The 27,608-nt window shown below is 38.3% G+C and overlaps 1 protein-coding gene across 4 annotated transcripts in view; it reads right to left on the bottom strand.

The window, feature by feature from the left end:
* KCNMA1 (potassium calcium-activated channel subfamily M alpha 1) overlaps nucleotides 1-27,608 on the bottom strand; it is a 545,630-nt gene that overhangs the window by 126,630 nt on the left and 391,392 nt on the right. For all 4 annotated transcript variants that reach the window (XM_067299877.1, XM_067299878.1, XM_067299876.1 and 1 more), the window contains 4 exons: nucleotides 26,540-26,622; nucleotides 23,642-23,711; nucleotides 21,677-21,832; nucleotides 6,116-6,225 (listed from right to left, as the gene is read on the bottom strand). In XM_067299877.1, coding sequence (XP_067155978.1) covers nucleotides 6,116-6,225; nucleotides 21,677-21,832; nucleotides 23,642-23,711; nucleotides 26,540-26,622 — 419 coding nt within the window. The remainder of the gene's footprint in view (nucleotides 1-6,115; nucleotides 6,226-21,676; nucleotides 21,833-23,641; nucleotides 23,712-26,539; nucleotides 26,623-27,608) is intronic.

Below are 27,608 nucleotides of genomic sequence, written 5' to 3'. Positions count from 1 at the left end.
ATATATTCACATGGGACACACACACACACACAGCATTATAAATAAAACTTGCCGACTGCTATTCACTTCTACTTCAATGTCAGTAGTCAATCTCATCCTTCACCTTGGTGTTGAAGTCAAAAGCTTAAAATTCTTCTAAAATACTGTGTGTTGACCACACTAAGACTGTCCACTGATTTTACTTCCTATCCACAAACCAGTGTAAAGCACTTTTTGCTGTTTTGTGTGTCTTCCGGAAACTGAACAGCCAATTCTTACTGTAATGAAAATACATATGCACCAAACCCAGTGATATATAACACTACATCGTAATTACCACTGTGCTTTAAATAACCTGAATTGAACAGTCTTATCACTAAACTGCTGATAAATTTGAGTTACAGCTTTTTCTTTAATTTAAACTAAAAAACACAGATAATTAAGCTTTCAGATAATCAAATGCTTGAGGAGAGCTACAATATTTTGCGATATTCATAATCTCATTAAATGCCCTTTATTATTTTATCTCAGCTCTATCAGCATGTTAAATGAATGGCAGCTTTATGTCAAATACATTCTCAGTTGCAAGTTTCTAGAACTCATGGAAACTCAACTGTTTGACAACGGTTTTGCCAGGAAAATTTAGTTTTTACAGAATCGCTGAGGTTGGAAGGGACCTCTGGAGATCATCTAGTCCAACCCCCCTGCTCAAGCAGGGTCACCTAGAGCACATTGCACAGGATTGCATCCAGGTGCGTTTTGAATATCTCCAGAGAAGGAGACTCCACCACCTCTCTGGGCAACCTGTTCCAGTGCTCTGTCACCCTCACAGTGAAAAAGTTTTTCCTCATGTTCAGATGGAAGCGTCTGTGTTTCGGTTTGTGCCCGTTGCCTTGCGTCCTGTCGCTCAGCACCACTGAAAAGAGTCTGGTCCCATCCTCTCGACACCCTCCCTTCAGATACTTGTACACATTGATAAGATCTCCTCTCAGCCTTCTCTTCTCCAGGCTAAACAGGCCAAGCTCTCTCAGCCTTTCCTCATAAGAGAGATGCTCCAGTCCCCTAATCATCTTTGTGGCCCTTCGCTGGACTTGCTCCAGTAGTGCCACATCCCTCTTGTACTGGGGAGCCCAGAACTGGACATAGTACTCCAGATGTGGCCTCACCAGGGCTGAGTAGAGGGGGAGAATCACCTCCCTCCACCTGCTGGCAACACTCTTCCTGATGCACCCCAGGATACCATTGGCCTTCTTGGCCACAGGGGCACATTGCTGCCTCATGCTTAACTTGGTGTCCACCAGCACTCCCAGGTCCTTCTCCGCAGAGCTGCTTTCCAGCAGCTCAACCCCCAACCTGTACTGGTGCAGGGGGTTATTCCTCCCCAGGTGCAGGACCCTGCACTTGCCTTTGTTGAACTTCATGAGGTTCCTCTCTGCCCACCGCTCCAGCCTGTCCAGGTCTCTCTGAATGGCAGCACAGTCCTCTGGTGTATTGGCCACTCCTCCCAGTTTTGTATCGTCGGCAAACTTGCTGAGGGTGCACTCTGTCCCTTCATCCAGGTCATTGATGAAGAAGTTGAACAAGACTGGACCCAGTATACACCCCTGGGGGACACCGCTAGCTACAGGCCTCCAACTAGACTCTGTGCCACTGATCACAACCCTCTGAGCTCTGCCATTCAGCCAATTCTCAATCCACCTCACTGTCCACTCATCTAGCCCACACTTCCTGAGCTTCCCTATGAGGATGTTATGGGAGACAGTGGCAAAAGCCTTGCTGAAGTCAAGGTAGACAACATCCACTGCTCTCCCCTCATCTACCCAGCCAGTCATTCCATCAGAGAAGGCTATCAGATTGGTTAGGCATGATTTCCCCTTGGTGAAGCCATGCTGACTACTCCTGATCACCTTCTTTTCCTCCACATGCTTGGAGATGGCCTCCAGGATGAGCTGCTCCATCACCTTTCCAGGGATGCAGGTGAGGCTGACTGGCCTGCAGTTCCCTGGGTCCTCCTTCTTGCCCTTTTTGAAGACTGGGGTGATATTGGCTTTCTTCCAGTCCTCAGGCACCTCTCCTGTCCTCCATGACCTTTCAAAGATGATGGAGAGTGGCTTAGCAATGACATCCACCAGCTCCCTCAGCACTCATGGGTGCATCCCATCAGGGCCCATGGATTTGTGGGTGTCAAGTTTGCTTAAATGTTCTCTAACCCGATCCTCCTCCACCAAGGGAAAGTCTTCCTTCCTCCAGACTTTCTCTCTTGCCTCCAGGATCTGGGGTTCCTGAGGGCTGGCCTGAGCAGTAAAGACTGAAGCAAAGAAGGCATTCAGTAACTCTGCCTTCTCTGCATCCTTCGTCACCAGGGCACCCACTCCATTCAGCAAAGGGCCCACATTTTCCCTAGTCTTCCTCTTGCTACTGATGTATTTGAAGAAGCCCTTCTTGCTGTCCTTGACATCTCTAGCCAGATTTAATTCCAAACGGGCCTTAGCCTTCCTCGTCACATCCCTGCATACTCTGACAATGTTCCTATATTCCTCCCAAGTGGCCTGTCCCCCTTTCCACTTTCTGTAGACTTCCTTCTTCTGGTTGAGTTTTGCCAGGAGCTCCTTGCTCATCCATGCAGGTCTCCTGCCTCCTTTGCTTGACTTCCTACTCATAGGGATGCACCGCTCTTGAGCCTGGAGGAAGTGATGTTTGAATATTAACCAGCTCTCTTGAACGCCCCTTCCTTCTAGGGCCCTAACCCATGGGATTCCTCCAAGTAGGTCCCTGAAGAGGCCAAAGTTTGCTCTCCTGAAGTCCAGGGTTGCGATCCTACTTGGTGCCCTGCTGCCTCCTCGCAGGATCCTGAACTCCACGATCTCATGGTCACTGCAGCCAAGGCAGCCCCCGACCTTCACATCTTCCACCAGTCCTTCTTTGTTTGTTAGTACGAGGTCCAGCAGCACACCTCTCCTTGTTGGCTCCTCCACCACCTGTGTCAAGAAGTTGTCACCAATGCTCTGCAGGAACCACCAGGACTGAGCCTAGCTGTGTTGTCTTTCCAGCAGATATCAGGGTGATTGAAGTCCCCCATGAGAACCAGGGCCTGGGATTGTGAGGCTACTTCCAGTTGTCTGTAGAAGGCCTCGTTGACGACTTCCTCCTGATCAGGTGGCCTGTAGTAAACACCCACAACAGTGTCACCCATGCTAGCCTGCCCTTGAATCCTTACCCATAAGCTCTCGACTCGCTCTTCATCCACCCCTAGGCACAGCTCAATACATTCCAGTTGCTCTCTCACATAAAGAGCAACTCCACCACCTTGCTTTCCTGGCCTGTCTTTCCTAAAAAGCACGTAGCCATCCACGACAGCACTCCAGTCATGTGAGCTATCCCACCATGTCTCTGTAACTGCAATGAGATCATGGCCCTGTGACCGCACACACATCTCTAGTTCTTCCTGTTTATTCCCCATGCTGTGTGCATTGGTGTACAGGCATTTCAGAGAGGTGATTGAGCATGTAGGTTTCCCAGGAGGGGTAAAAGAGGATCCTCCATAGCCATATCCCATGTGCGCTTCCCTGGCTGCATTCACCTGCTGGAGACGTCCCAACTTGAGCTGTCTTTTGCCGGCTACCCTGGCACTATAACTCTCCCCTTCCCCTGTCTTTCCTAGTTTAAAGCCCTCCTTACCAGGTTGGCCAACCTGTTGGCAAAGACGCGCATGCCCCACTTAGTGAGGCGGATCCCATCTCTCCCCAGAAGTTGTCGATCTTCAAATAGGGTCCCATGGTCGTAGAAACGAAAACCCTGTTGCCAACAGCAGCGGCACAGCCAGTCGTTAACTTGGAAAGTCCGTCTCCTCCTCCTCTCATCCATCCCCTCACTGGCAAGATTGAGGAGAAGATGACCTGGGCTCCCAGACCCTTGACCACCATCCCCCAGAGCTCTGAAATCCTGCTTGATGGTCTCCAGTTTGCCCTTGGTGTCATTGGTGCCCACATGGAAGAGCAGCAGTGGGTAATAGTCCGAAGAATGGACAAGCCTAGGCAGTCTTTGCATGACATCTCTCACACGAGCCCCTGGCAGGCCACAAACCTCTCTAGACAAGAGGTCAGGTCGGCAGATTGGTGCCTCCGTCCCCTGCAGCAGGGAGTCCCCCACAACAATCACCCGCCGCTTTTTCTGGGCGTTCCGGCAGGGCACAGGGTCTGTTGTCCCAGGTACTTCCCTTGCAGCCATGCCCATGTCCTCCTCATCCTGGAGGGCACTAAACCTGTTCATCAGCTTCAGGTCTTCAGGAGGAGTAGGAGTCTCTCTCCTCCCATGAGCAGTGACCAGTTTCCAGCCTTCTTCTACGATGTTATGATGTACCGTTTCACACGGCACAGAGCCCTCTGGCAACTCCACTGCTGCGGGGGGTTGGGACTCCCGAAGCTGCACGGTCTCCGAAAATACCCTGTCTATCGCTTGCTCCGCTTCCCGGATGCGGTGCAGCCTACTGACCTCCTCCTGTAACTCCCTTACCTGACGACACAGCTCGTCAACAGCAGCACACCTCCTGCAGGAGAGCTGGCTGCCAGCCCAGGCCTCCCGGAGAGGCCCCAAGCACTTCCTGCAGCCTGAGACCTGTAGAGCCGCATCTACTGTCAGAGGGTCAGTCTGGGTCCCAGCCTCTGACACAGCAACTCCAACAGCTACTGGGGAACGTGCTGTGCGGCGTGTCACAACCATACCTGAGGAAACCTACACCACAGGGAACAGAAACAAAGGTTCCTTCGCGCGCCCTCCTGCGCGAACTGCTGCGCAAACTGCTGCCTCTGTTAGCTGCCTCTGTTCGCTGCGCTCATCATTTTCATGATTCTGGTTGGTGCAAACAGCACATACTACCATTTATTCTGAGTATAACACACAATTCTAGAATATCTTTTGAGATTTTCTGTTTACTGATACCCAGGCTTCTGCTTACATTAACAAACATTTTCCCTCAATTACCTAGTCACAGTCTAGTTAACACAGCGGAGGGATGGACTGTGAGCCCCTTCATTCCACTAGCAAACTGAAGACTGGGCTCTGGGCTAGCTATACTACAGAAAAAGCCAGATTTTCTAATTGCTAACATTCGCCTAACAGTTGTTTTTTCCTCATTCTTATGCCATAACCTATACTATACTGCAAAAATCAGGAAAGGGGACAAGTGAGAGGAGTTAAAACAAAGCCGTTCTCCTTTACATAAGAGATACTATCTTACTTCCTCCTCTATTTCCTGCTCTAAGAATGGAGTCTACAGAAGTTTTTCTGTGTTATCTAGTTAGACATCAATCTCTTCAAATGCCTAATAAGAAACAGACTCTGTTCTGAACAGGCCCTAGGAAAAGTGGTCCACAGTCTCTGCTGGGACCTCTTGGTATGGCTGTAATAGAGAACAATATCAACAGAAGAGGAAATCTGACCGTGCTAAACTGTCCTGACTATGTTTGTGACAAAGATATTTGTCCTAGAAACACTGTGCACATGAATCTCTCTTTAAGAGAATGCTTTGAGGACAAATAAGGATTTTCTGGAAATAAAACTGTACTATGGGTTATGCTATGGCTATACACTATATGCTTCAAGTATTCCCTTTTCACTACAGAACAGAACAGATATATTTTCTCTGACATATGTTTCATTTGTTAAAAGTGTATTGTAACCAGTTCCATAGAGCGCTGGATGTCACACCACTTACAGTATATATAACTCCATTACATCTGCTTCAATTAATGAATAATTTCCCTGAAATAGGACATAAGCCAAGACGGTGACACTGCCAAATACCATTCAAAGAATGGGAATCATTAGAAGAAACAATAAGATAGCACTTACAAATAAATAACTCAATTTAAATGGATTGCTGATTAATTTGTTCAACACTGAAAACATTTAGGCTTTCATTTATTATCACTTAGTTCCAAATCACTTCTAAAAACAGGCATTAAAATGTTTGGAAAAGTTCCATGCAGTGATTGCTTTAATGTTTATTTTATTGGATCCCATCTGATGCAGCGCAATATTAGGACTGTAGCAGAGTGAGAATGTCTCCTATGGAAACCTTTTATTTCACTTGAGAACAGGCAAATAATTATGTCTATTAATATATATTTATACTTACTCACAAACTGCAGGGAATGACAAACCCACAAAGGCACTGGATAGATATTCTGTATACATTTCATTTGCAACTCCTTCCAGATAGTATTTCTGCCACGTATCCTCCTCAATCTAAGAGAAAGAAACACAGATGCAGAGTTCTGAGTAAAACCAAAAGCTTCTTTGAAATATATAAACAACTGCTTAAACATGAATCAACCTTTAACAAATATAAATTAGTAGACCACTCCAATATTACGGCAATTAATATTCCTTATTTTTACAGGATTTCATGGAATGCCAAAAAAAGAGAGCCCACGTAATCAGCAGATTAAATATCCTATGTAAAAATAACATACTTCAGTTCTTGGCAAGCACATTCAGCATGAGGTGAAATAAGGCTGTGGAAAGTGTGAGGAAAAAATGTCTCAATTTTCTCTTTCTGAAAATTCTCCTTTAAAATGGTTGACTTACATTGTTAACTGAGTCTCTCTAGAAATGTCTCAATTGTTTTCACCTTGTTTAATATTGGACAGCATTCGAAAAACATCTGAAATTCTAAAAATCTGCTCTTCTCGGTATCTATGTAACTACTATGGAAATATGAGAAATGGATACACTGAAATTATTTTTTCAAGAGCTGTCAGTGCTTTGGGACAGCAGCAGAGGAAAACTTTTGCTGCTGAATTACTTTTGAAGATATCAAGGAAAACAACAGTCAGACGTGCTACTGAACTACCATCAAAAGCCCAATGTATTTGCCTAAACAGGAGTTTCTAGTGATATTTGAGACAGCCAGGCAATCCCATCAAGCTTCTGCCTGATGCCTTGGGATCTACAGATCCCATAACATTACTACAAGGCTTATAGCTCAGTCACTCTAAGGCCTCTCAAATGGCACCAAACACCTATATTAGGGTATCCGAACTGAGCCTCTCAGGATCCATCTGCAGGAATAGCTCTGCAATCCAAAGTGCAAATACAAAGCTAACTGATGTGAATGGAGATGCGGCCTTCTTAGGCAAACTGGGGTAACCACCACAAACATGCAGCCTGACATATCTTCCGTGAAACATTTGCTTCCAAATTTATCATATCACACTAAAATAGAAGAATTTCAACCACAAGGGGACATTCCTGAATATTTGACCTCTTTGACTTTATGAGCAAATTGTGTTATATGGGAACAGAGAACTTCATATTTGCAAGAACTATACACAGCACAAGAAAAGGTATGTATGATGAACAGTATGTATGTATAAGAGTAGCCAAAAACATGCCAATTACAGTAGACTGGCAAAAATAATGTGATATATTGCTTTTTTATGTTACCACATTTTCATTAGCCACAGTTTGACTAGGCAGTAAATAAGGAAACAGAAGGAAAGAGAGAGATTGAGAGATTATTTTCTGAACTAAGGCACATTCCTATAGAGCATGGAAATATTTATCTTAAAAGCTAAAATGCCTAATATCTTAAAAGCTTATGCCTAAAAGCTGTATTTTATTCTTTTCAATAAAAATAAGGAAACACCTAGTTCCACTTTTTAGGTAGCCTCATTATGGTCTTTTCTTACTGAGCAGAAAGTGAAAAGATAATGAGTTTAGATGTAAAGGTCAAGAGAGTGAGTAATGAAAACCTGCGTGATGAATGAGAAGATATTCTTTTTAGAAAGTTATCGGTAGAGATTAAACTACTTCAGAGGCTGAAGTACCAAATACTGCTTGATTTGAGATGGACTTAGATAACTCTCCCTCTTAAACATTTCAAAATTTGTCTTTTTCCGATATCCCCAGCTTTTCTCAAAGTTCAGTCTACACTGTGTAAAAAGATGACAATGATGATTCTACAATAAATAGAGCTGTACTCAGGGCCAATGACATGACAAAAGAATGTTTTGGAAACCATCTGTCCTTGATGTAAATTACAGCACATGAGGCTCAAGTGCTTTAATCTACACTGCTGATCTTGCTCGTCTAAAGTCCCTGAGCCAGTGTAATTGCACCCAAATAAATACGAGCCAGATTTTCTGTCCAATACATGCAGAACTCTCAGCATTACAGAAATCCTTATCAAAGAAGTCAGTCCAATAAGATAAACAACTTTTCACTGCTTTAAAATCTTGTACAGCTACATTAGTGTCCACTATGTCAAATATCTGGGCTAATATCCAGTCAGTGATTTTATGAAACACCTTATGGCAGCAAGTCATACAGGCTTGTATATTCTTTATGGTAAATGCATTACAGTATGTTAGGAAGAGTCTGTTTTTTGTTATGAATATATACTCCATATTGCAATATAAATGTACATCTCTGTTGGTATTCAAGCAAAGAAATTAATACATGGAAAGTAAGTGACTTGGGTAAAAGTGTCCAAATCAAATTTTCAGCCATTCAGCAATTAATCATAAGGAGAAAAGCATCTTTAAGCAAGCAACAATTTATCTTTGTTCTATCAAACTACATCTGTTTTTGAACAGCATTAAAACAAGAGGCTTGTGCATAAGATGTAGGACTTAGAAACTAAGTTTCTATGTAGACTCAAAAAAGCATAAACATTTAAGACAGAAAAAATTAAAGCACATACTCCAAACCCCAGCCAATTCAGGACTATGACCTACAACACACTATATGCATTTTTAATGTATCAAACAACTGGCTTTCTACCTCTTAACTTGAAAAACAAACTCATGCCTACATAAATGTCATTTGTGACTTTTTTATGGATATTAATCCTATTTTTTAACTAATTCATTTATATTGTTGTTTCATTAATTGTACTTCACATTATTCAATTCTAAATTATGCTTCTAAACCAATTTACAATCAGACGAAAATGCTAATTGTGTAACAACACTTTTAAGCTAAGTATCTAAAATCTGACCATTAAGTATTTAGGAACTGAAAAATTTTACCTTTGCTTTTTAAATCTCACATTCTGTAGAAAATAAAATAATATGAGCAGAAATTTTAAAAGTAAACTACATGTAAAAACAAAAGCAATACTTGTTACTGAATCCTACTCATTTTATAAAACTCTAGAACAATTACATTTTTCTTATACCTCCTTATACATTTTTATAAACACTTAATATTTTCTAAAACATTTAAGCTTTTCTTCTGTGTTCCATATGCTTACTCTAGTTCCAAATCATGAAACTCTCAAAAACCCATAAAATCAGAAACCTAAAGAAATACAGTGATGTTCTTCTTCCTACTGCTATATTTGCTCCTTTGGAGTGCTCTCTTCATCCCTGCTCCACTTGCCTGTGGAGTTCCCCAAGACTCTGGACTTGATCCTTCTTTCTTTCTATTCTCTACCATATCATTAGCTAACATCATCCAAAATACCAAATGAACTGTTTCTCTATGTTAATGATCTGCATATCTTGCTTTTTATTTCACTCTCAACTTCTTTATCCAAACTGAAATCTCATCATCTTTGAAATCTCTTATTGGCATCTATGAGTACAGCCACCAACTCATAAGTGCTTTGATGGAGACCTCATCATCTCACTTCCCCTCCATCAGTCTTAACACCTCCTCTTTCAACCAATTTGCACACCAGCACCATTGTGCCTATCTTTAAAGCTCATAACATAGGTATCTTCTTTGCCTACTTTAACTTCTTTTCCAAGCCCAGTCACCTATTCTATGCTTAATCTGTGCTCTTGTTATCCCATTAAACAAAAGCACACCAGGATAATCTGCGAAAAATTCACAGAAGAGTTGAGGTTGGAGATCATTCGGTCCAACCCTGCTCAAGCAGGGACAGAAATTGTCTAAATCATGTTAGAAAAGTTTTCACTTTTAAAAGTTTCAAGAAACAGTAAGATCAATTCAGTGTCAAACTAGTAATTTATGGATAACTAGTACAAAAAAACCTCAGAGATACAGTACTGTCGTAGACGCGAAGCTCAGTGAGCAAAGTCAGGATTGCATTATTCATTACTAGCAAGTAAAGCAACGGCCCCAGTGAAAGACTTCAGAAAGGGAATTACAGCTGAGCCTCTGTGGTTGCAGAAGCATGTGTTAAGAGTGCAGTGTCCTAGCAGTATAAATGACAGTGACAGCTGTGCTAATTGTCTAACTTGAAGAAGCATTTTCATAACATGTCCACACATGGCTTTTATTGAAATATGATCATGATAACGCTGACCTTGTTAACCTCTTTCACAACCTAGAAGCATCTCTTCCCTATAACAACCTGATCTACAGCTCGTTTAAACCACTGGAAGCATCTCTACTGATTCTGACAAGCTTTAGGATCACCGCCTGAACAGAACAAAGTAGAAAGACATCACAGTGTATTCTGACATAGCAATTTAATAGTTAATAAAAATAAATTATTTACTGGTGTGACATAAATTTCTCTCTTGTACACACACAATTTTCCAGGATTTAAAAAAACAAATCTGAATTGCACAGCTATTATAACATAACTTATGGTATTTTACACAAGTTTACATTTTTATCCTACAGGCTCAATACTAATTTGGGATTTACCAAATTATTCAAAGGGCACTCTTTCAAAAGAATGTTCAAAAAAAAAAAAAGTTCAGAAGAACAGAAGGATTGCAGCAAATCTATTCTTTTTTCTTTTTCCTCTCCTGTTGATGGGCTGCCAGGTAACCAGTTACTTCAGTTCTGGAAAAGTAAACAATCCATTTCAAGTATAAATTTCAATATGGAGATGATCCAAATCATATGCTTCCTGACAAGTGGACTGCAAACAATCAAGAGAAATTTCTTCCATAAAAATAGTTTCATCATTTGTATACCATGTGGGATGCTAAAATGGATTTGCATTGTGTTACTCTTCACCACACACAGAGTAGTCATATCACATTTTTTGTAACCCTTTTATTTACGTGAGGCTTGCAAATGTTGCTGATCAGCAGTTCTTTATATACACAAAACAGATACAGTGCAGGCAGGGTAAAAAACAGAATAATGATAGCAATGACATGTTTGTGACTTGTGCTCTATTTTGTGGCTTTTTCTTAGATCGACACCACCTGGGGTTGGAAAAAATACACAAGGAGAAAAAAGAAAAGCATAAAGAAAATCAAATAAGGCTGTACTCTGCTTTTCTGCTTGTTTCTACTTTCTATTTTTTTCCCTTATTTTCTTCCCTTTAAGTCTCTGGTTTTGATTTGGAGGAACTGCAGGTCAGAATCATATTTAGGTGCTCACTCTCAGTCAAGGATCCAAGCAAGGACTACCAAATCCAAACTGATTCAAAAAGCACTGCAATGGATCAAGCTTCTTAGATACTGGTAGTGTTGAATTCACCTTCTTGAAGTGATTATAGTTTTGGAGCTTAGGCTAACATGAAATTTTGATTAATGAATTTAAAGAATTGCTGATATTTGGGATGCTAGGAAAAGAAAGAGCATCATCCAGTGTGTCATCCAGTCCATATCTGGACTTACTGATCCTTATCTAGTACTAATTACTTCTTACCTATACTTATCTAGACATTAACAGTAAGTTGTCAAAACTGAACTGTTAATGCAGAGATGCAAAACTCTGTCCCATATACAGCTAAAAAATAGGTGCCTCATATGTCAGTGGGCTGAAAATAATGAGGAATAATTGAACATTAGGCAAACTCTACAGAAGGAAACAGAGGTGACTTTGGGGTGACTTTGGTTCAAGATGCTACTAATCAAGGTTACTAGCACATATCACAAATCTCAGTTACTAAAACTATGAAAGCTATTTCATTATTGAAATTAACACCTTAATTCTAGCTTATCTGAAAATGTTACTGTGCTGATTTTAACTTGAAAAACAAAGAAAAAAAACTACAGACATTTTAACTTTATGGTTATAAAAAGAATTGTTACTGCAAACAGAACTGCTCTATCCTATTTCAGCTCGCCTCAGAGCAGACTCTGGATACTTCTGTTGTCTACCTTTGTATAATATGAGCTAATAAAGTTGAGACAAAGAGAATAGATTTAATTTCAGAGCAAAGTTTCCCGCAGCAAACCTTTGCTTGTTATCTTGTACAAACACATTCCAGCAGAAAGCATACATCTCTCTCTATTAAGTATTAAGGGTTCCGGGAAGCCAAATACGTTAGTTTGCTTCTGATATCAAAAACTGACGAAAGGCTTTATTTCCTATTTGTAGTTATCTCTGTGGACAACTGCAAGTTTGAGAAGTTAGGAATTTAGATAAAACCTTGTGTTATTCTTGACTAAGAATCTCAGAGATCCACTGGAAAATGCTTTCTTGGTAGCCAAATGGTTGGTGATCGGTAAAGCATGCAAATACTTTAGAGTCTTTGCTAGCAGAGTAACTAATGCAGAAGTTAAAGCCACCCAATGTTTAAAATAGAAGAAAATGTAGCAGAAAACCTGCAGTGAGGAACACCATAAGGCCCAAAATATACAAACGCAATAGCAGTGAACCATTTCTGCACAGAAGAAAATCACCTTGATAGTACTGGATCCTGCTATGATTTATTCTCTTCCCTTTTTGCTTCTCTCGTTTCTCTCATTATTTTCCTTTTCTTTTAATCTCTCTGTCATACGCCTCTAGAATAAAATGTTCGGGCCTTATTCAGATCTTATGTAAAGTATAACTGTTAGTCCCACATTTTGAGGGAGGAGTGAAGAAAAAATTCTGAATCTTTTTTTCTCTAAATCAGCAAAAATGCAGAGACTTTTTTCAGATTTTTGAATGAAGTATGCTTCAGAAACAGACTTCTAAAACACCAAAGCCTGTAAGTATTTAACCTTCAGCACATAAAATATCTACATGAGAACATGAGAAAAATAGTCATGCATACATTAAAAATGTCCAACTATGCTTGATATAAGGCTCTAGACTTTGGTTTAGCTTATAATTCAGGGAAATAGGCAATTCCTATAATCACTGACACCACTTCCCACTGCAGTTGAATAGGGAAGAAAAATTTTTAATTTTTTTGTCAGGTACTGAAGTCTCCTGTGTCTTTTTAAATCAGTTATTTAATATATCAGTTTTGGTTTAAAGTCATGCTTACATGCTTTGCGTGTTTATATCGCAGACCTCTGGAGTTAAGCAGAACCCAGGCAATTTTCTTCAGCCTATTCTTTTTATTGAAATTATAGAAAAATATTTTCAGGAGAGATTTTAAAATCAAACTCTACTATACTGCATATTGTTTATAAAAAGCTCTCCTTCATACTGCATCATTTCTACAGAGCGTAATCACATTCTTTGTGGATAAGATCTACTTCTCTCTGCCATTGCCCATCATTAAATTTTTCAGAACGGAGTTAGACCAGGCACCATTGTTCAAAATCTCAGTCTCAGCTGAATCAAAAATAAAACTCAACTCTCTTCACACATATTCTGTTTCTAGCGCACAATGTTTAGGAAATATCTCTCCTAAAGTATGTCCTTGTGTGCACTAGTTTCATGACAATAGATTCGCATTTTTCAAAAGCCAGAACATTATGGAGACCATATAATCCACCTCAGAACAGCATCTGAGTAATTTTTATATAAAGTCTCCTTTAATTTGCCCTTTATCCGCTCTTGCATTTGTACTCTTTTGTCCTTAAAGCTATATTTTTTGATGTTCCAGATTATGGAGGAGAATATTTATTTTACATAATCTGTTCCTTTGGTAAGGTTTACTACTACTGCCATTATTTGCTTAGTTTTAGATCAAGCCAAACAGATGCAATTTGTTCTTGTGTGGATTTTCAGATGAGCTAATTTCACTTTTCTTAAAGTATCTGAACTCTGGTTTCCCAACAAATATATTCCAAAGATTAATTAAGAAGCTGTGCAGAGAATCTGCCTGAAATCAAGCTGTCTTTAACATTTATGGCTTGCTTTTTGGCTAGGAGACTCAGGTGCCATACCACCACTTTTTTTCCTTCCTTATGAAACTGACAGCCTAAGAATTAGCATGGCCTTTTCTCCCAACAAGCTGCAATAAAATACGCAACTAGGAGCAGCAGAAATGGACCAAAAGAGGTGAACTGGAGAAAAAGAAATCCTCCTAACTAGTTAGATGAAATGAGAGAACCTCTTCCCTTGACTGATGCAGATGACAGACAGCTGCATTCCGAAAGGCTACCTTGACTTGTTTCTCTATGCACCAGTAACAGACCAAACTTTCAGGTCCATAGGATCAGAAATCCTCTTGAGCTTTTCATTTCCATAATATCTAGAATTGGATAATTTTCTTCATAGAGTTGTAGCATAATATTCTCCTCTGTAACATAACCAATATGTCCTGGACAGCTAATCAAGCTAGCAAAACTCAAATGATGAGGAAGAGCAATGCTCCATTCATTCTTCAGGAGCAGCTAATTTAAGAGAAAATCAGTTTCTACTGTATTAAAATTTTTGTCAATTAAGCAGAAACTATTTCAACTGGAGAAGCAGAATGTTTTGAAATCAGAGCTCACATGCTTGTTTGCCATTCCTAACTGGAACTAATGAAGGTACAACAGTTTTTCAAGGGTGATTCTCATTTGATGTATTCCCTTTTTGAACTTGAACCTCCTCCTTTAGTCATGCAAACACTGTACATCTCATGTACATGACCATGCAGCAACAAAAGGCACTGTGCTATATCCCTTTCCTTGCAGAGAATGAGCATCTTTTTTTGCGAAAGACTTTTCCCTGCATGATCCTAATGAGAAGGCTTTGCAGGTCATTCTGTTATTTTTATCCCTGAAGCAGCTAACATACTTCAAATACCTACTGTAGCAACACACACAAATGTAATATTCTAGAAAGTATTGGTGGTTTCTGATACAGCAACATGGAATCATTCACAGTCTTATACTAGTGAACACATGACAAATTATGTAGAATAAGTGTATAGCCTTCTCTTTCACTTTTGAACTTAAATCATTGTAAAATATTATCACAGGGTGCTCTGTTGGTACAAACAGTAAGTAGTAATTTGTCTTCAGAAACCTTGCAAACTCTGGAGAACATTTTAACAGTGACAAAACAGTTATTCAGATCACAGCTGGAAAGTACGGTAAAGTGAGTTTAGACAACTGAGGAGCTCACAGAGAATATGCCACACCACCACAGTGGTTTGAACCCAGATCTCCCAAGTTCTCCTCTTGTACTGTAAGGACAAGTCTATCTTATCCTGATTATATTATACTGTGACTCTGGTCTCCTGAATACTCATAAAGCAAATTACCCACTGATTCAATAGTCTATACAAAGAATGGTTGGAAAATGACAGAGTATACCCCAAGAAAAGAAATTTAATTTTCATCTGTATCTTTTTTATCAAGTGGCAATGCTCCTATCCTCTTTTCTATCTGTATATAGATACAATACTGACATCAGCAAATACATTTAAATAATACAATCATTTTCCAGTGATACATGGTGACAGAGAGATGAAAAAATGATGCACATCTCACAAGCACAAACATTAATATTGTCAAGAAAACCCCTAAATCCTCAATACATCCAGCCCAACCCTTGGCAGTGTAATTATCAGCAGCTATGTAGCCCTAACTGATCAATCTTATCCACAGCATTCACTTCTCAATGCAATGACGTAAACAGTAACATGAAAGAAATTGAGTATATCTGAACCTGAGGATGCTATATCATCTCTACTGTGAAGGTCTAAGATTCACTGCTAAGACAGAGAACTAAGGCTAGAGTTGCAGTGTGACTTGGAATATTATATTGCATGCATTTAGTGGGAAAAGCACAGCGAAGATGGTGGAGTGTCTTTATAAATATTAAGGAAGTGACATGAAAAACTCCTTTAGAGCACAATGAAAGCAGTTGTAATGTCTGTTCCCTAGCATTGACTGAGCTCAGCTCATCACCATCCAGGAAAGAGCATAAAGCAGTAATGCCATTGAGAATAATTTCAGATGTTTGGAAGAAGACTGTACATCTGATATTTTGAAATACATTTCCATTGATAAACCCAATTTTACTGAATAAAAAAGTCACAAGAAAGAAGCATAGTAAATTAATGAGTTGATTCCAATTATTATATCTCCAAGACAGTACTTGAACATCGTAGTTCTGTTATTAAAGTGAATATGCTTTACTCAAGTGGACTAATTTTTTTGTTCAACATACATGTCCAAGCATGCAGTATTTTATCTGAGAGCACACAGTGAGAAAGTTTGAATGGTCTTTCCAAAATTAGAAGGGTCATATGAAAAAAAATGAACAAAGCATTGAAAAAACCTTGGGAAAGTTGTTATCTATTTGCTTTTTATAATAGATATATAACTTGTTCTTCAAAAATGTCCAGAAGGCTAGATGGAGAAATGTTTTGGAAGAATTGCCTAGAATGTAACATCTTCACAAGTGCAATTTTCTTGAGCCCTAATCGAGGTGTTCTTTCAATCATGCTACGTTGTCTTTCAAGAACATGAAAAGTGTTCTGGGAATGGGCCCTTAAGGGGAATGATGGATGCGTGTGCGCGTGTGTGTGTGTGTTAAATTTTTCAGGAAGGCATGAGTTCTTGCAGGTGTGGGAACCACTGCCTCATTGTGGAGCATGATGGAATCTTTTTTGTAGCTTCCAAGACAGGGACTCCTGCTTCCACCTAAGCTCTGAAAGCTTCCAGGGTCTCTTCATGTGTAATTTTACAATTCTCTTCTCCTCTTCCTTAGCACTGTTCTTTTCTAACTGTACCTATGTATGAGAAGGAGGAAGTACAAGTGGAACATCCGTCTTTGTGTAAGGATACTGAAAACAAAACAAAACAAAACAAAACCAACTACACTGGGAAATTTTAGAGCAATCCATTCCACTTTAGTGGAATATATTCCACTATATTCTTGACTGGTAGTTGAAAAAAGTAGTGCAATGTGTTTTAAACATTTCCTCCCATAACATCCTTTTAGACTACCCAAATTGCTTGTGTGGGTGTCTGGTTTTATTATACCTTTAGACATGGATATCAAAATCTGACAGATAAGTAATTGGCTGAAAGCAATTCATACATTCCTAGCAAATGTGAAGCTTCTTAGATTTACAGTCTTATAATTGAATTTCCTTAAGTATTATAAATTATCAACTACCTTTTTACTCAAATGCATTGTCTCCTTAAATCAAAGCTAACAAGTATCCTTAGTGGTATAAAAATTCTACAACCTGAGCCAACTATTTCCACAGTTCTTTCTGTATGCAAGAATCTTTTTCAAAATTGATAAAAAAGAATATGTTATAAAACATCAAATATGTGAATTAAGATTAGCTCTGATTTCTGAGATGAGATGTGCTTTTTCATGGTATATGCTAATATACAGTCTTGTAGTAGGTCAAATATGAGAACTAGCATTTTTGAAATACTGTAACATCCAATTTTTCTTGAGATACTGCCCTTGATGCGTACGGACTCAAAGGTATACAGGTTCTTTTTTAAGTAATTAACTCTCAAGTTTATGAAACAAGGCAGTATTCCTAACCAAACATAATGCAAAAGGTAGATTGGTGTCAATCTATTTAAATGAGAGGCTGAAAAATACACTCTGCTGTAGACTTCAGGCCAAGACAAATGTATTACTCTGGCTCACAAGGAGTGATGTTTTATTTGTAATTAGTACACGGTTTTGAACCACACCAGTTTTTAATTGCTAGACTGTGTGATTAGAAAGATTAAATTTATGCAGACATTTTTAGAGAATACATCATCTTTGGAAACAGGCTATGTTAATTTTTGATCTAAGGCCTGTGGGGAGAAACTGGCCCAGTAAGAAAATTGTTAAGTATCAGGTATTCTGCTTATTATGCCGTGTCTTAAAAGACCTCACCATAAACTGAGATGTTGCCAGTGTTTTTTCTACATTTTCAAGTTCTCTTTCATTTGAAGAAATTCGACAAGAAAAACTTAGTCTCATACTTCAACACTGGTCAATGCTGCCTAGGTGGCCAAAAACAAATAGAAAGTTATCTGGTGTGTTCCATGAGTATATGTAAGCACCTGACTGGTGTAAATTTGTGTGCCTTTATTATGCCTCTCTCAGCCTGGACTAGGAAGCAGTGTAGTGGAAGAAGCGGGCATTGAGTACATGTTGTGAGCAACAGCTGCCAAAAGAGCCCACAGAACATTCCTACTCTCAAAATAGCTTAGAGAAGAACTGAGAGTGCTCTGGATCATTTTTCAGCTCTGGAATGATGCCTACTGTCTTACCAACAGTGCGAACACAAAACTAACTTGTTTTGTGAACTTGCCTTACATTCAAGGACCACATTCTGTATTTTATTAATTTATGTAACAATACTAAGTCATGCTGGACTGCATGGTTGCACACAGGGACAAATTTAGCTATGTCTGCCTTTTATTCTATTTACTTACTCTTTGCAGTATTTTTCATATGGATAGACTTCTGGTATACATTTGCAAATCCAAACAATACAAAAAATTGCACTACAGTATAGTATTTCAATCCTGTGCTGAGACTATGCAAGAGTCTGAGGTCCTTTATTAATACAACATTGACAACATTCTGTGCTATAAAAACAATAGACTATTAAAATATGTTTAAGGTGTGGAGGTGTAGAGGCTTTTTCCTTAACACATCACTGTATTGTGCAATCTTTCCTTCTTCCTTTAAGTGTTTACAGAACACTTTTTGTGTTCTTGAAATTGTATGTTACGCAACCTTTTTGAGCTGATTCTCTTTTTGTTCAATTTGGCGCAAAAGGAACATAAAAGATTCCATATGAGATGACATCTCTAAAACCAAAAGGAAAATATTAGACACAAGTATAATATTTTGAGGTTTCTTAGTTTGTTTTACCTTTAATACTGGGCAGAGAGTTTACACAAATCATTTTGATGTAAAGTAACACATAATGAGTTAAATGTGTGCAATGTCACCATTAATTATGTTCATTTGTGTTTGACTTATGAAACATTTATGGCACATCAAACGACTTTCTAATCACGTTAGGATGGAGGAGGAACAAACACCTATTTCAAGCTTTTTTTAAAAAAAAAACAAAAAAAAACAGAAATTCCATAAGTTTTCCTGATAATCTTCTAACTTGTATATGAGACTCCACTAATAATGTTTGCCTAAGGAATTTATGAAAGTCTGACAGTATTTAAATTCTGCACTCTAATGAAAAGAGCTGGAACTTCTCTTAGTGGAAGCACATCTTTCTTTTCAATAGAGTCCTCTTTAACAACTCCAATCAATGCAGCACAGTCACAGCTGCTCTCCTACTAAATACACTGTTGGTTCACGACCACCACTTATTAATAGCTTCCTCTTTCAGATAGAGTTTCTAGAGTGAGATTCTCTCTAATTTGGAGAAAGGACATCATTTCAGTTAAAGAAACAAACCTCTTGCTGTCACCAATAGAGTTGGATTTTCATGATAAGAAACATGCCTCAATTCTTGTATGTTTATTTTGCTTTAGATTTTAACATACTCAGAATTATTAGTTCCTTGGAAATGATGACATCCATTTGACTCATCTGGACAATCCTTTCTTAGTAAGATAGCAGACATCTTTTTTAACTAGCAGTCTTGTATTCTCCCAATGCAGTGTCTGACTGTTTTTCAGTGCCATCTGAAGATGGCATTTGAAGTAATACAAGTTATGGTGTATGCTCACCCTATTTTGAAAAACATCATGTATACGATCACATATCCTCCTCTAAATCAGATTCACTGCTAATCTCATGTTTCTTCTGTATAGATAGAAATACACAGATGGAATCAATAAACTGCAGAATATTTCAAAGCCCATCTGGATTCCAATAGAAGATCAGAATGTTTTCCACCTTAGTGAAGGGGCAAAGTGCCTTGCAAAGCTGGGCCTGCAGCTGAAAACTGTTCACCAGTTAGTGAGTTAGTCCAGTCCTTCACTTTACTAAAAATATTAGATTAACAGTTTATTACCTTATCAAATGGAAGTATAGAAAGCATGGAGTTAAAGATGGACAAGATAAAGGCATAAAAGTGGTCAGAACCTTTAGATACATTTTCTGAAAAGATGCTACCTTTAAGTTTGTCCAATCATCTTATCTACAAGTTCCAGGCCATAAACAGGTCTCTCTCTGGTATGGTACCCTGCAAGTCCTGCATTTGTACATTTTATCACTTTTGAATCTCTCAAATTTCTCACTGCAATTTTACATTCAATATTACAATAACTTGCATTAAGATCTAATACTTGTCTGTCTTCCTGAGAGAAAAATGATTGCTTCTGATTTTGGAAAGACAGAAGCTGAATAGAAGTTTCAGGTCTACTTCTGAGGTCAAGAGCGAGTCCATAGAAAAGGTTGCTTCAGTCATTTGGATACATGAGTGTGACTGTTACAAATGCCTGAGACCCCTGAGAATGTCATATTACCATATTAGGTAAGAGGAGGGAAATCAAAATGACCTTCAGGAAGAATGCAGATCACTAGAGATACAGTTTTCCTTTGGGATATAAGTAGAGAGGATTAACATCAAAGTGAGCATACGCTGATGAATCATAGGCAGTTCCCAAGTTTGGCTTTACTAAAATAAAATGGCTTTTTTTTCATAAGATGAATAAAGATGCAAACAGCCTAACTGCAGACATTAAAGTGAAAAGCCTAGGCATGTTTCCGTATTTAAAATGGGCATTTTTTGACAATATATGGTAGTCAAGGATATTTTTGACACACAAGAGTCTGTGGTCTCCAAGTCTTTGGGGACTCTGAAGGATCCCTCAGTTAGAATTTTAGGACTGCCAGGACTTACTTCATGAGAAGTAAATAAAGACTCACTGCCCTTTGTTGATATGTACACCTCTACAGGCACAGTCCTGTCTTTCTCACCCAATGACATTAGGCTTCTTTCTTTACCCACTTGCACAATGAACTTGAACTCGACCATGGCCTACCTCATATTCCAGTGCTTTCTGTCCCCTAATAACTCTCATGGGATTGGAAACTGAACCTCCTTTATGTTTGGAATCAGTGTCCCAAAAAACAATGATGAAGGAAGCACTGATTGCTGCAGTCAAGGCCTTGGTCCACTGAATTAGTACAGTTGCTATATAAGTCTAGGAATAATTGGTTTACAATTTTGCCATGTAAGCCCAAAAGAGCTCTTTGACCGAGGAGAAACAAATACATGAATGATGTTGTAGGATGTTTAGGCTTCAGTTCAAACACATGGTCCTTATTTACTCACAGTCAGAAGTCCACTAGCCACTTGATGTAAAAGAGTAAAATGATCTTTTTTTTTTCCTGGGCACTTTGTTGCCATATGGGATATATATAAATTATATCTTTGTTTTAACAGTGGGGCTTTCTTGATTGATAAACATGTGGTTTGTCTAAAACAAAACAAAACACAAAACACCAGAAAAATCTCCCTAGAAACGGATGATGCTTTGAACAATCATTTAATGGCCAAGTACCTGCCAAATAAAAATAACATAGTTTTGATAGAACCTGGCTCACTGCCCAATTTGTAGCAGAGAACTTTTGTGTGCAAGTGTGCACTGTCTTTTTTGTCTTACAAAAGTTGTTAATGTGTTCCTATCTGTTTCACATTTGAGCCACGCTCTCTATTTAACCCTCTGACAAACTGAATTGTGTAATAATACATTCTAATGAGACAAGACATTACCTTTATGAATGACCTCATAGAGAAGAGGTTGGCTAACATTGTTGAAAGGCCTGGTGCCAGGCAGCTCTGAGCTATGAAACCCAGCTTGAGCTCTGCAAGACAAATTGCATCATCCCCTTCTTTCCAATTCCAGCTTGGAATATTTAGCAGATGGGCCTGAAAAAAAAGAAAAGAAAACAAACCCACAGGTGAAGACCCACAAATACTTTTGCAAATAGATACAGTACACAGTATTCAAGGAGATAGCAGTTAATGATTTTCTTTGTTACTGCCTTGATTTTTTCTGAGTAGGGAAAAGCACCCCAAATATTTAAGAATATAATTCTATGTTGAAAACTGTTCCAATCTTACCTATTTTTTCATGCCATATTCCAGCTGCATAGAGCTGGCTGTGACACTCTGCTAGGCCCATCATCACACCTGAATGAACCACAGAATGTTATGAAGTTTTCCTTCCTTTCACATATTCCTTTTACAGCAGTTCAACCTACTCTCTGACGGATAAGGCACATGCATAATACATAGAAATCTAATATAACTTAGATTACAATGCATATGATGCTGCAGCCTATATAAGACACTGTCATATACTAAGGCATATAACATTTGTCTTTTTTTTTTTAATTCCTTTGGCCCTGAAGGAAAAACACTTGACTCACTGAAAATCTAAACTCTTTCCTCAAACTGCTATTTATAAGGATAGCACAAAGAAAAATAGCTAATCAAAACAGTCTTCCAGTGTCTACATTGTTCAGTTCATTAGGTATTAATAATTTTCAGTTATTGGTATAGTTCTTTTGGACTCTCTCATCTTCCTTGTAAAAATGCACACACATAAGCATACAGAAGCCTTCATGCTCTTGTTTCTCTTCACAGGTTAGTATCACTGTTCAGCTCTTTGAAAAACATTAGTTCTTGAAAACACATTTCATTAGAAATAAAGTAAAAATGCCATATTTAAAAGATCTTTTCCTCTGACACCATTTAAAGCATAGAAACACTTTGCTTTTATTCTGTAAAAACATAAGCTATTCCATTCATGTACAGGAAGAGGACATCACAAGCAACAGTAATTGCTCTTGTTTTAGCCAGAGGTTACAGGTGCAAGGAGCTGCTGGCAGTGAAAAACTTCTGAAACTAGATTATCATACCTCATTTAAGGAAGGTCTACCCAGCCAACCCTTTGCTCTAACACTGGGCAGTAGTTGATACTTTTAGAAACAATACAAGAAGTAGATCGTATATGAGTAATCTGTCCTTTGATATATTCTCCCTAGCCCTGTTAATCTGCAGTTTATGAACTTCCTCATCTAAAGGATTGAATGCATTGACTTCATTGTGTTTAATGGCCTCGGATTTAACAGTCACAAATTTGCCCAATTCCTTAAGTGGATTCATAACTTTGATCTCAATAATATTTTGTAGCAACAAACTCCACAACTGAAATATGTTTTATGTGAAAAAAACACTCTATTTATTTTGTACTTGCTACCTGGTAATTTCAGGTCTACATTTTCATGCATTTCAGTCAATCACCAATAAAGCAATAACTCTGTGTATTTTCTTAGGTATCCACAAAAAATTGACTTCAGGTGACTTGCCTAAGAGGCCACAAATTCATCCTGGATAGCTCTATTGAACTAAGTTGGGCAAAATTTATAGTAGCTGAGTGGTTAAAGCTCATCTGGAACTGTTCACAGTTCAATGGGAACTGTGGACAGTCTGCAGCTTTGAGAATTAGATCCTAGGTGGTTAATAAATGCCACAAGATTTTGATAAGGTCCCTTGCAAATATAAATACAACTGAATTAACCTGTAACTGAATTACATGACAGAAAACTTATAAGGATGTTTCTGTTTGGGAAGAAAAATGCTTCCCATCAGCATATCTAGAAAAAAATGTGCATCAGCAAATGCAATGCAGGAAAAAGGTCTGGGGAGAGATCCTGTCAGTCTTCACATTACCTTATTGTGATACTGCAACATCTGAGTGATAATTCTTATCTTCGGATGATAATTCTTTATGGAAATTACTCTAGAAATAAAAGAAAAAAAACAATCAAAATAACATTTTAGCTAGTGGAACATTTGGATATTGTATCATAGTGCCTCTACTTCACTGTCTTGTCAAGTACCACAGTTAAAACTGTACTCTTTTATTCATCTTGCTGTGAAACATAGTGACTGAAGACAGACGAATGCAAATCTTACATCTAGTCAAATTAAGTTACACTAGAAACACCAAACTTCAGGAATTATTCATGTGAATGACCAGGCTGAATCCTCTTTCTGCAAATTCCTCTGATGGAATGTATAGAAAAAAGCTCTTTTTTTTTCCCTTTTTCAGAAGTTCTGTTCAGATACCCCACTCATTGTGTTAAGCAAATAATACACTAGCAATTATCCTTGTGTCTTAAGTGATTCCTTGTTTCCTTGAATCAATGTAATTGATCAATTTTCCAATGATAAATATGTGAAAGAAATCCTTTTTTTATTTTTTCTCTTTATTTATTTATAGTTGCTAGGAATTTATCATATTTAAACACCTTGAATAATAACTTATTTGACATAAATCCACATGCAAACTCATCTTAATTTTTATAGATTACTCCAAAGCTCATAACCAAACTGGTATCTGAACTCTGAATTTAAAAAATACAGAGCTAATTCTGCAATCTGCGGTTTGTCTGTATTCTTCATTATTTAATGAGGCTAAGATAGATTCAGCTGTGTAGAGATTAAAATGGACTGGAAAGAAACATGTTTTAAAAATGAGTGGCTTGATAGCATATGTTATGAAGAGAGGAATACCTAATTTAAAAATGAAAAAAGCATATAGCAAAATTAAAGATTGAGAGAAACAGGTCAAAAATTCAGTTCTGTATTTACAAACTAAAGGAAGAAAAAGAAAAGAAAACAATCAAAAGGAAAAGAAAAATCTGAGTTATTATGGAATCAACAATCTCATCAGACTAAGGCGTCACAACTGTTTGCAGTAGTGTTCTGTAGGAAGTATCTTGCTGGCCTGTTTTGCGCTTCCAAGTATACCAAAGGTTAGAGCATGAAACTGATACAGAGAGGCGTACGCACTGTTTTAATTTATGTTATCTTTTGGAAGGAGAAAACACAAAGCTTCTCTTCCTACTAATTTTCTATTTCTTACTGAATTATTCAATTAAACATTTAATTTTGTTCAATCAAATTCATTTAAATGTGAGCTCACATTTAAATGCACTTTATTACATTAAACATATTGAATCTATTAAGAGCACAATAATCTGCAACTGGAACACTTTTAATGTATTTATGCAGTTAAAGATAAAACAAGGTTTCTTGCATTGAATCCCAAAAGTGCACTAGGAAAATGAATTAGGCATGTTTAAGCCCTGCACCTTCCACAGGCCCCCAGAGCTCTTGCGCACGCTGAACTTTTTCCAGAAAGTGATTCTACTTATTTTTTTTTATTTCGCTTGTACCTTCAGTTCACAGAATGCAAACATCTGACAGCCCAATAAAATTGGTTCATAACACTTGGCCAATGCAGCATTAGCGAATTTTTAACAGATCTTTGACATTTTAATTTTCAAAAGGGCAGACTGATCTCATTAAAACTAAGGTTGTATGAACAGAACTCAAAAAATGGAACAGCTCAGCTTCACTGTAACTCTGTATTTGTCATCCACCAACTTACCCTCCAACTTACCAACTTTCTCCATCCTTCAGAGGATGTAGAAAGAAAAGCAAGGACAAGATCTTGTGCTCCCTAATGTGGTATGTGCCAAACGAACACAACCAGTTTTTGGTCTTCAGTGTAAAAAAGGAGGATGGCACTAGGAGACCAAAGGATCTTTACCATCATGACACACATGCAGATAAGCAGCGTCTGCGTAACCTTCCGTTAAGCAGTGTAATTACTTGCAGGAGCAGAGTTACTGAGGAGCAGTGAGGTATGAGGTGATTAAGGGGCCTTCAGGTCCATTGTTAACACCAGCCCAACACAACATTGTTGCAGCAACATAACTGCACTTCCTTTCCCCTTATTTTTATTGGGATTGTGTCCAGTTAAGCATATTTCAACTCTAGGGCTGACAGAATGATTGAGAGTACTAAAGCCTGTGTTTCACATGGCCACATCATCCTTTTCCTGATGTCTTAAAAAAAATGAATTATTGAGTAATAGGCACCAAAGATGGTGCCTATCAGTGGGCTTGGAGAACACTAACAAATTACTACATGATACGAACACAACACTAGTCACGTGGCAAATAAATGCAGCAGGACTCTGCTCTGGGTGCTCTTGGAGAACTAGTGTTGTTAACTTGGTCTGTCAGTTGTTCTAACAAAGAAACAGGAAAGGTTCATGTCTCTTTTGAAAGAGTTTTTAGAAGGCATCTCTTACTCTACGTAAATGAAGTTCTAAAGTCAGTTTCTGAAAAAGCAGAAATCTGAATGCATACATTTTTGTAGTTTATACTATTAAAATGCAATTTCTTGGAGGAAGTGCAATCCATATATCTGATGAAGGAAGGATACTGCAAATGAGATAAAAAGCCTGTACATCAGGCCCAAACTGAAATATATTAATTTCAAAGTTCATTTTTGGGCCACTCCTTCCTCTTTTCATCATTTTCTCTTCTGACACTATTTCAAAAGCACTTAAATTAAAGTAGTTTAGCCAAGAATTCAAGGTATCCTCATCCCTGAACTTTTGAGACAGCCTTGTAACACCTCCCCTCCCAAAAAATTGTGGCAATGATCAAGTGCAACAGATCAGCAAATATAAAGCCGACATAATATCTAGACACCAGAAGCTAGCTAATCAGAATTAAGAACACAAAACCTACTCAAAATTAATGAGTTTACCTCATAATGTTGGAGGCATCTTCAGCATCTGGGTCAGCGCAGTATTTATTGGCAAGGATTAGGCACGCATCTGCTGACTCTATCTGAGACACCAAAGAAAAAGCAAACATAAATAGCAACTTTGGTTCTGTATCTTATTTCATTAATAATTTATAAGGGAATCCAACACTTCCATCATGAATGTGAATGTCAGTTTGCAGTACTGCTGAACAGAAATGTTAGAAGACCTTGCAGGTAATATGGGTGATGATAACAGTTCTCTTATAGACATAGCAACTTCTTAGATCTTGCTCATGGTTCTCACACCAGGTTGGTAATTCAGACATTAACTGCTTTGTATAAGTTGAGGCATGAAAGTGTTAATGAACATAACTTTCATAATTGGATACTGAAATTTAGACCCCTGAATCTCCAGGAAGTTGCTGTTACATCAGTACATGTTTCCACAAGTCCTGTAGTTTTGTTTGGGAATTTAAGTACTAACATACTAGAAACTAAAAGAGATGGCTGCACTGATGATTTAGAATCTGAGCACCAGTTTTTAGAAAGCATGAGGAGGAGAGCTAATCTGTTTACAGGACTTCAAACACACAAGCCTTAGACCTAGTAAACTCAAAGCAGATGACAAAAACATTTTTCAGTGTATATGACCAAATACCAACACAAAGAAGAATGGAATAGAGAAGAACACAAAACACCAACATGCAATTTTATGGTCATAATGAGAACATTTTGTTCTGCTGAACTGAAACAGTGTGTGTTGTGCTACAAAAGGTTAAGCAACTTCTGCAGCCAGAAGGGGCAGACAACAGGATTTCTGCTCCAGGAAGTGTTAACATTGCACTAAAATCTCCTTGGCTTAAGTGGCTAGTTCATGTTTCATTATAAAAGGGGTGGGCGGGCAGGAAATAAAGCTGCATATATGACAGCTTGCCATCTCTTCTTCTTTTATTTCCTTTAAATTTCATGCTTTTGAAGAGCACAAAATTATTTACCATAGAGGATTCAAGACAATAAAACCATCTCATTTTAGCTACCAAATATCTCAAATTGTATTTTCTTTTTTTTC

The sequence above is a fragment of the Apteryx mantelli genome, chromosome 7 (assembly GCF_036417845.1).
Source record: "Apteryx mantelli isolate bAptMan1 chromosome 7, bAptMan1.hap1, whole genome shotgun sequence".
Taxonomy (NCBI): Eukaryota; Metazoa; Chordata; class Aves; order Apterygiformes; family Apterygidae; genus Apteryx; species Apteryx mantelli.
Note: the sequence above shows the minus strand (reverse complement) of the source record. Positions and strands in the feature narration are given on the sequence as shown.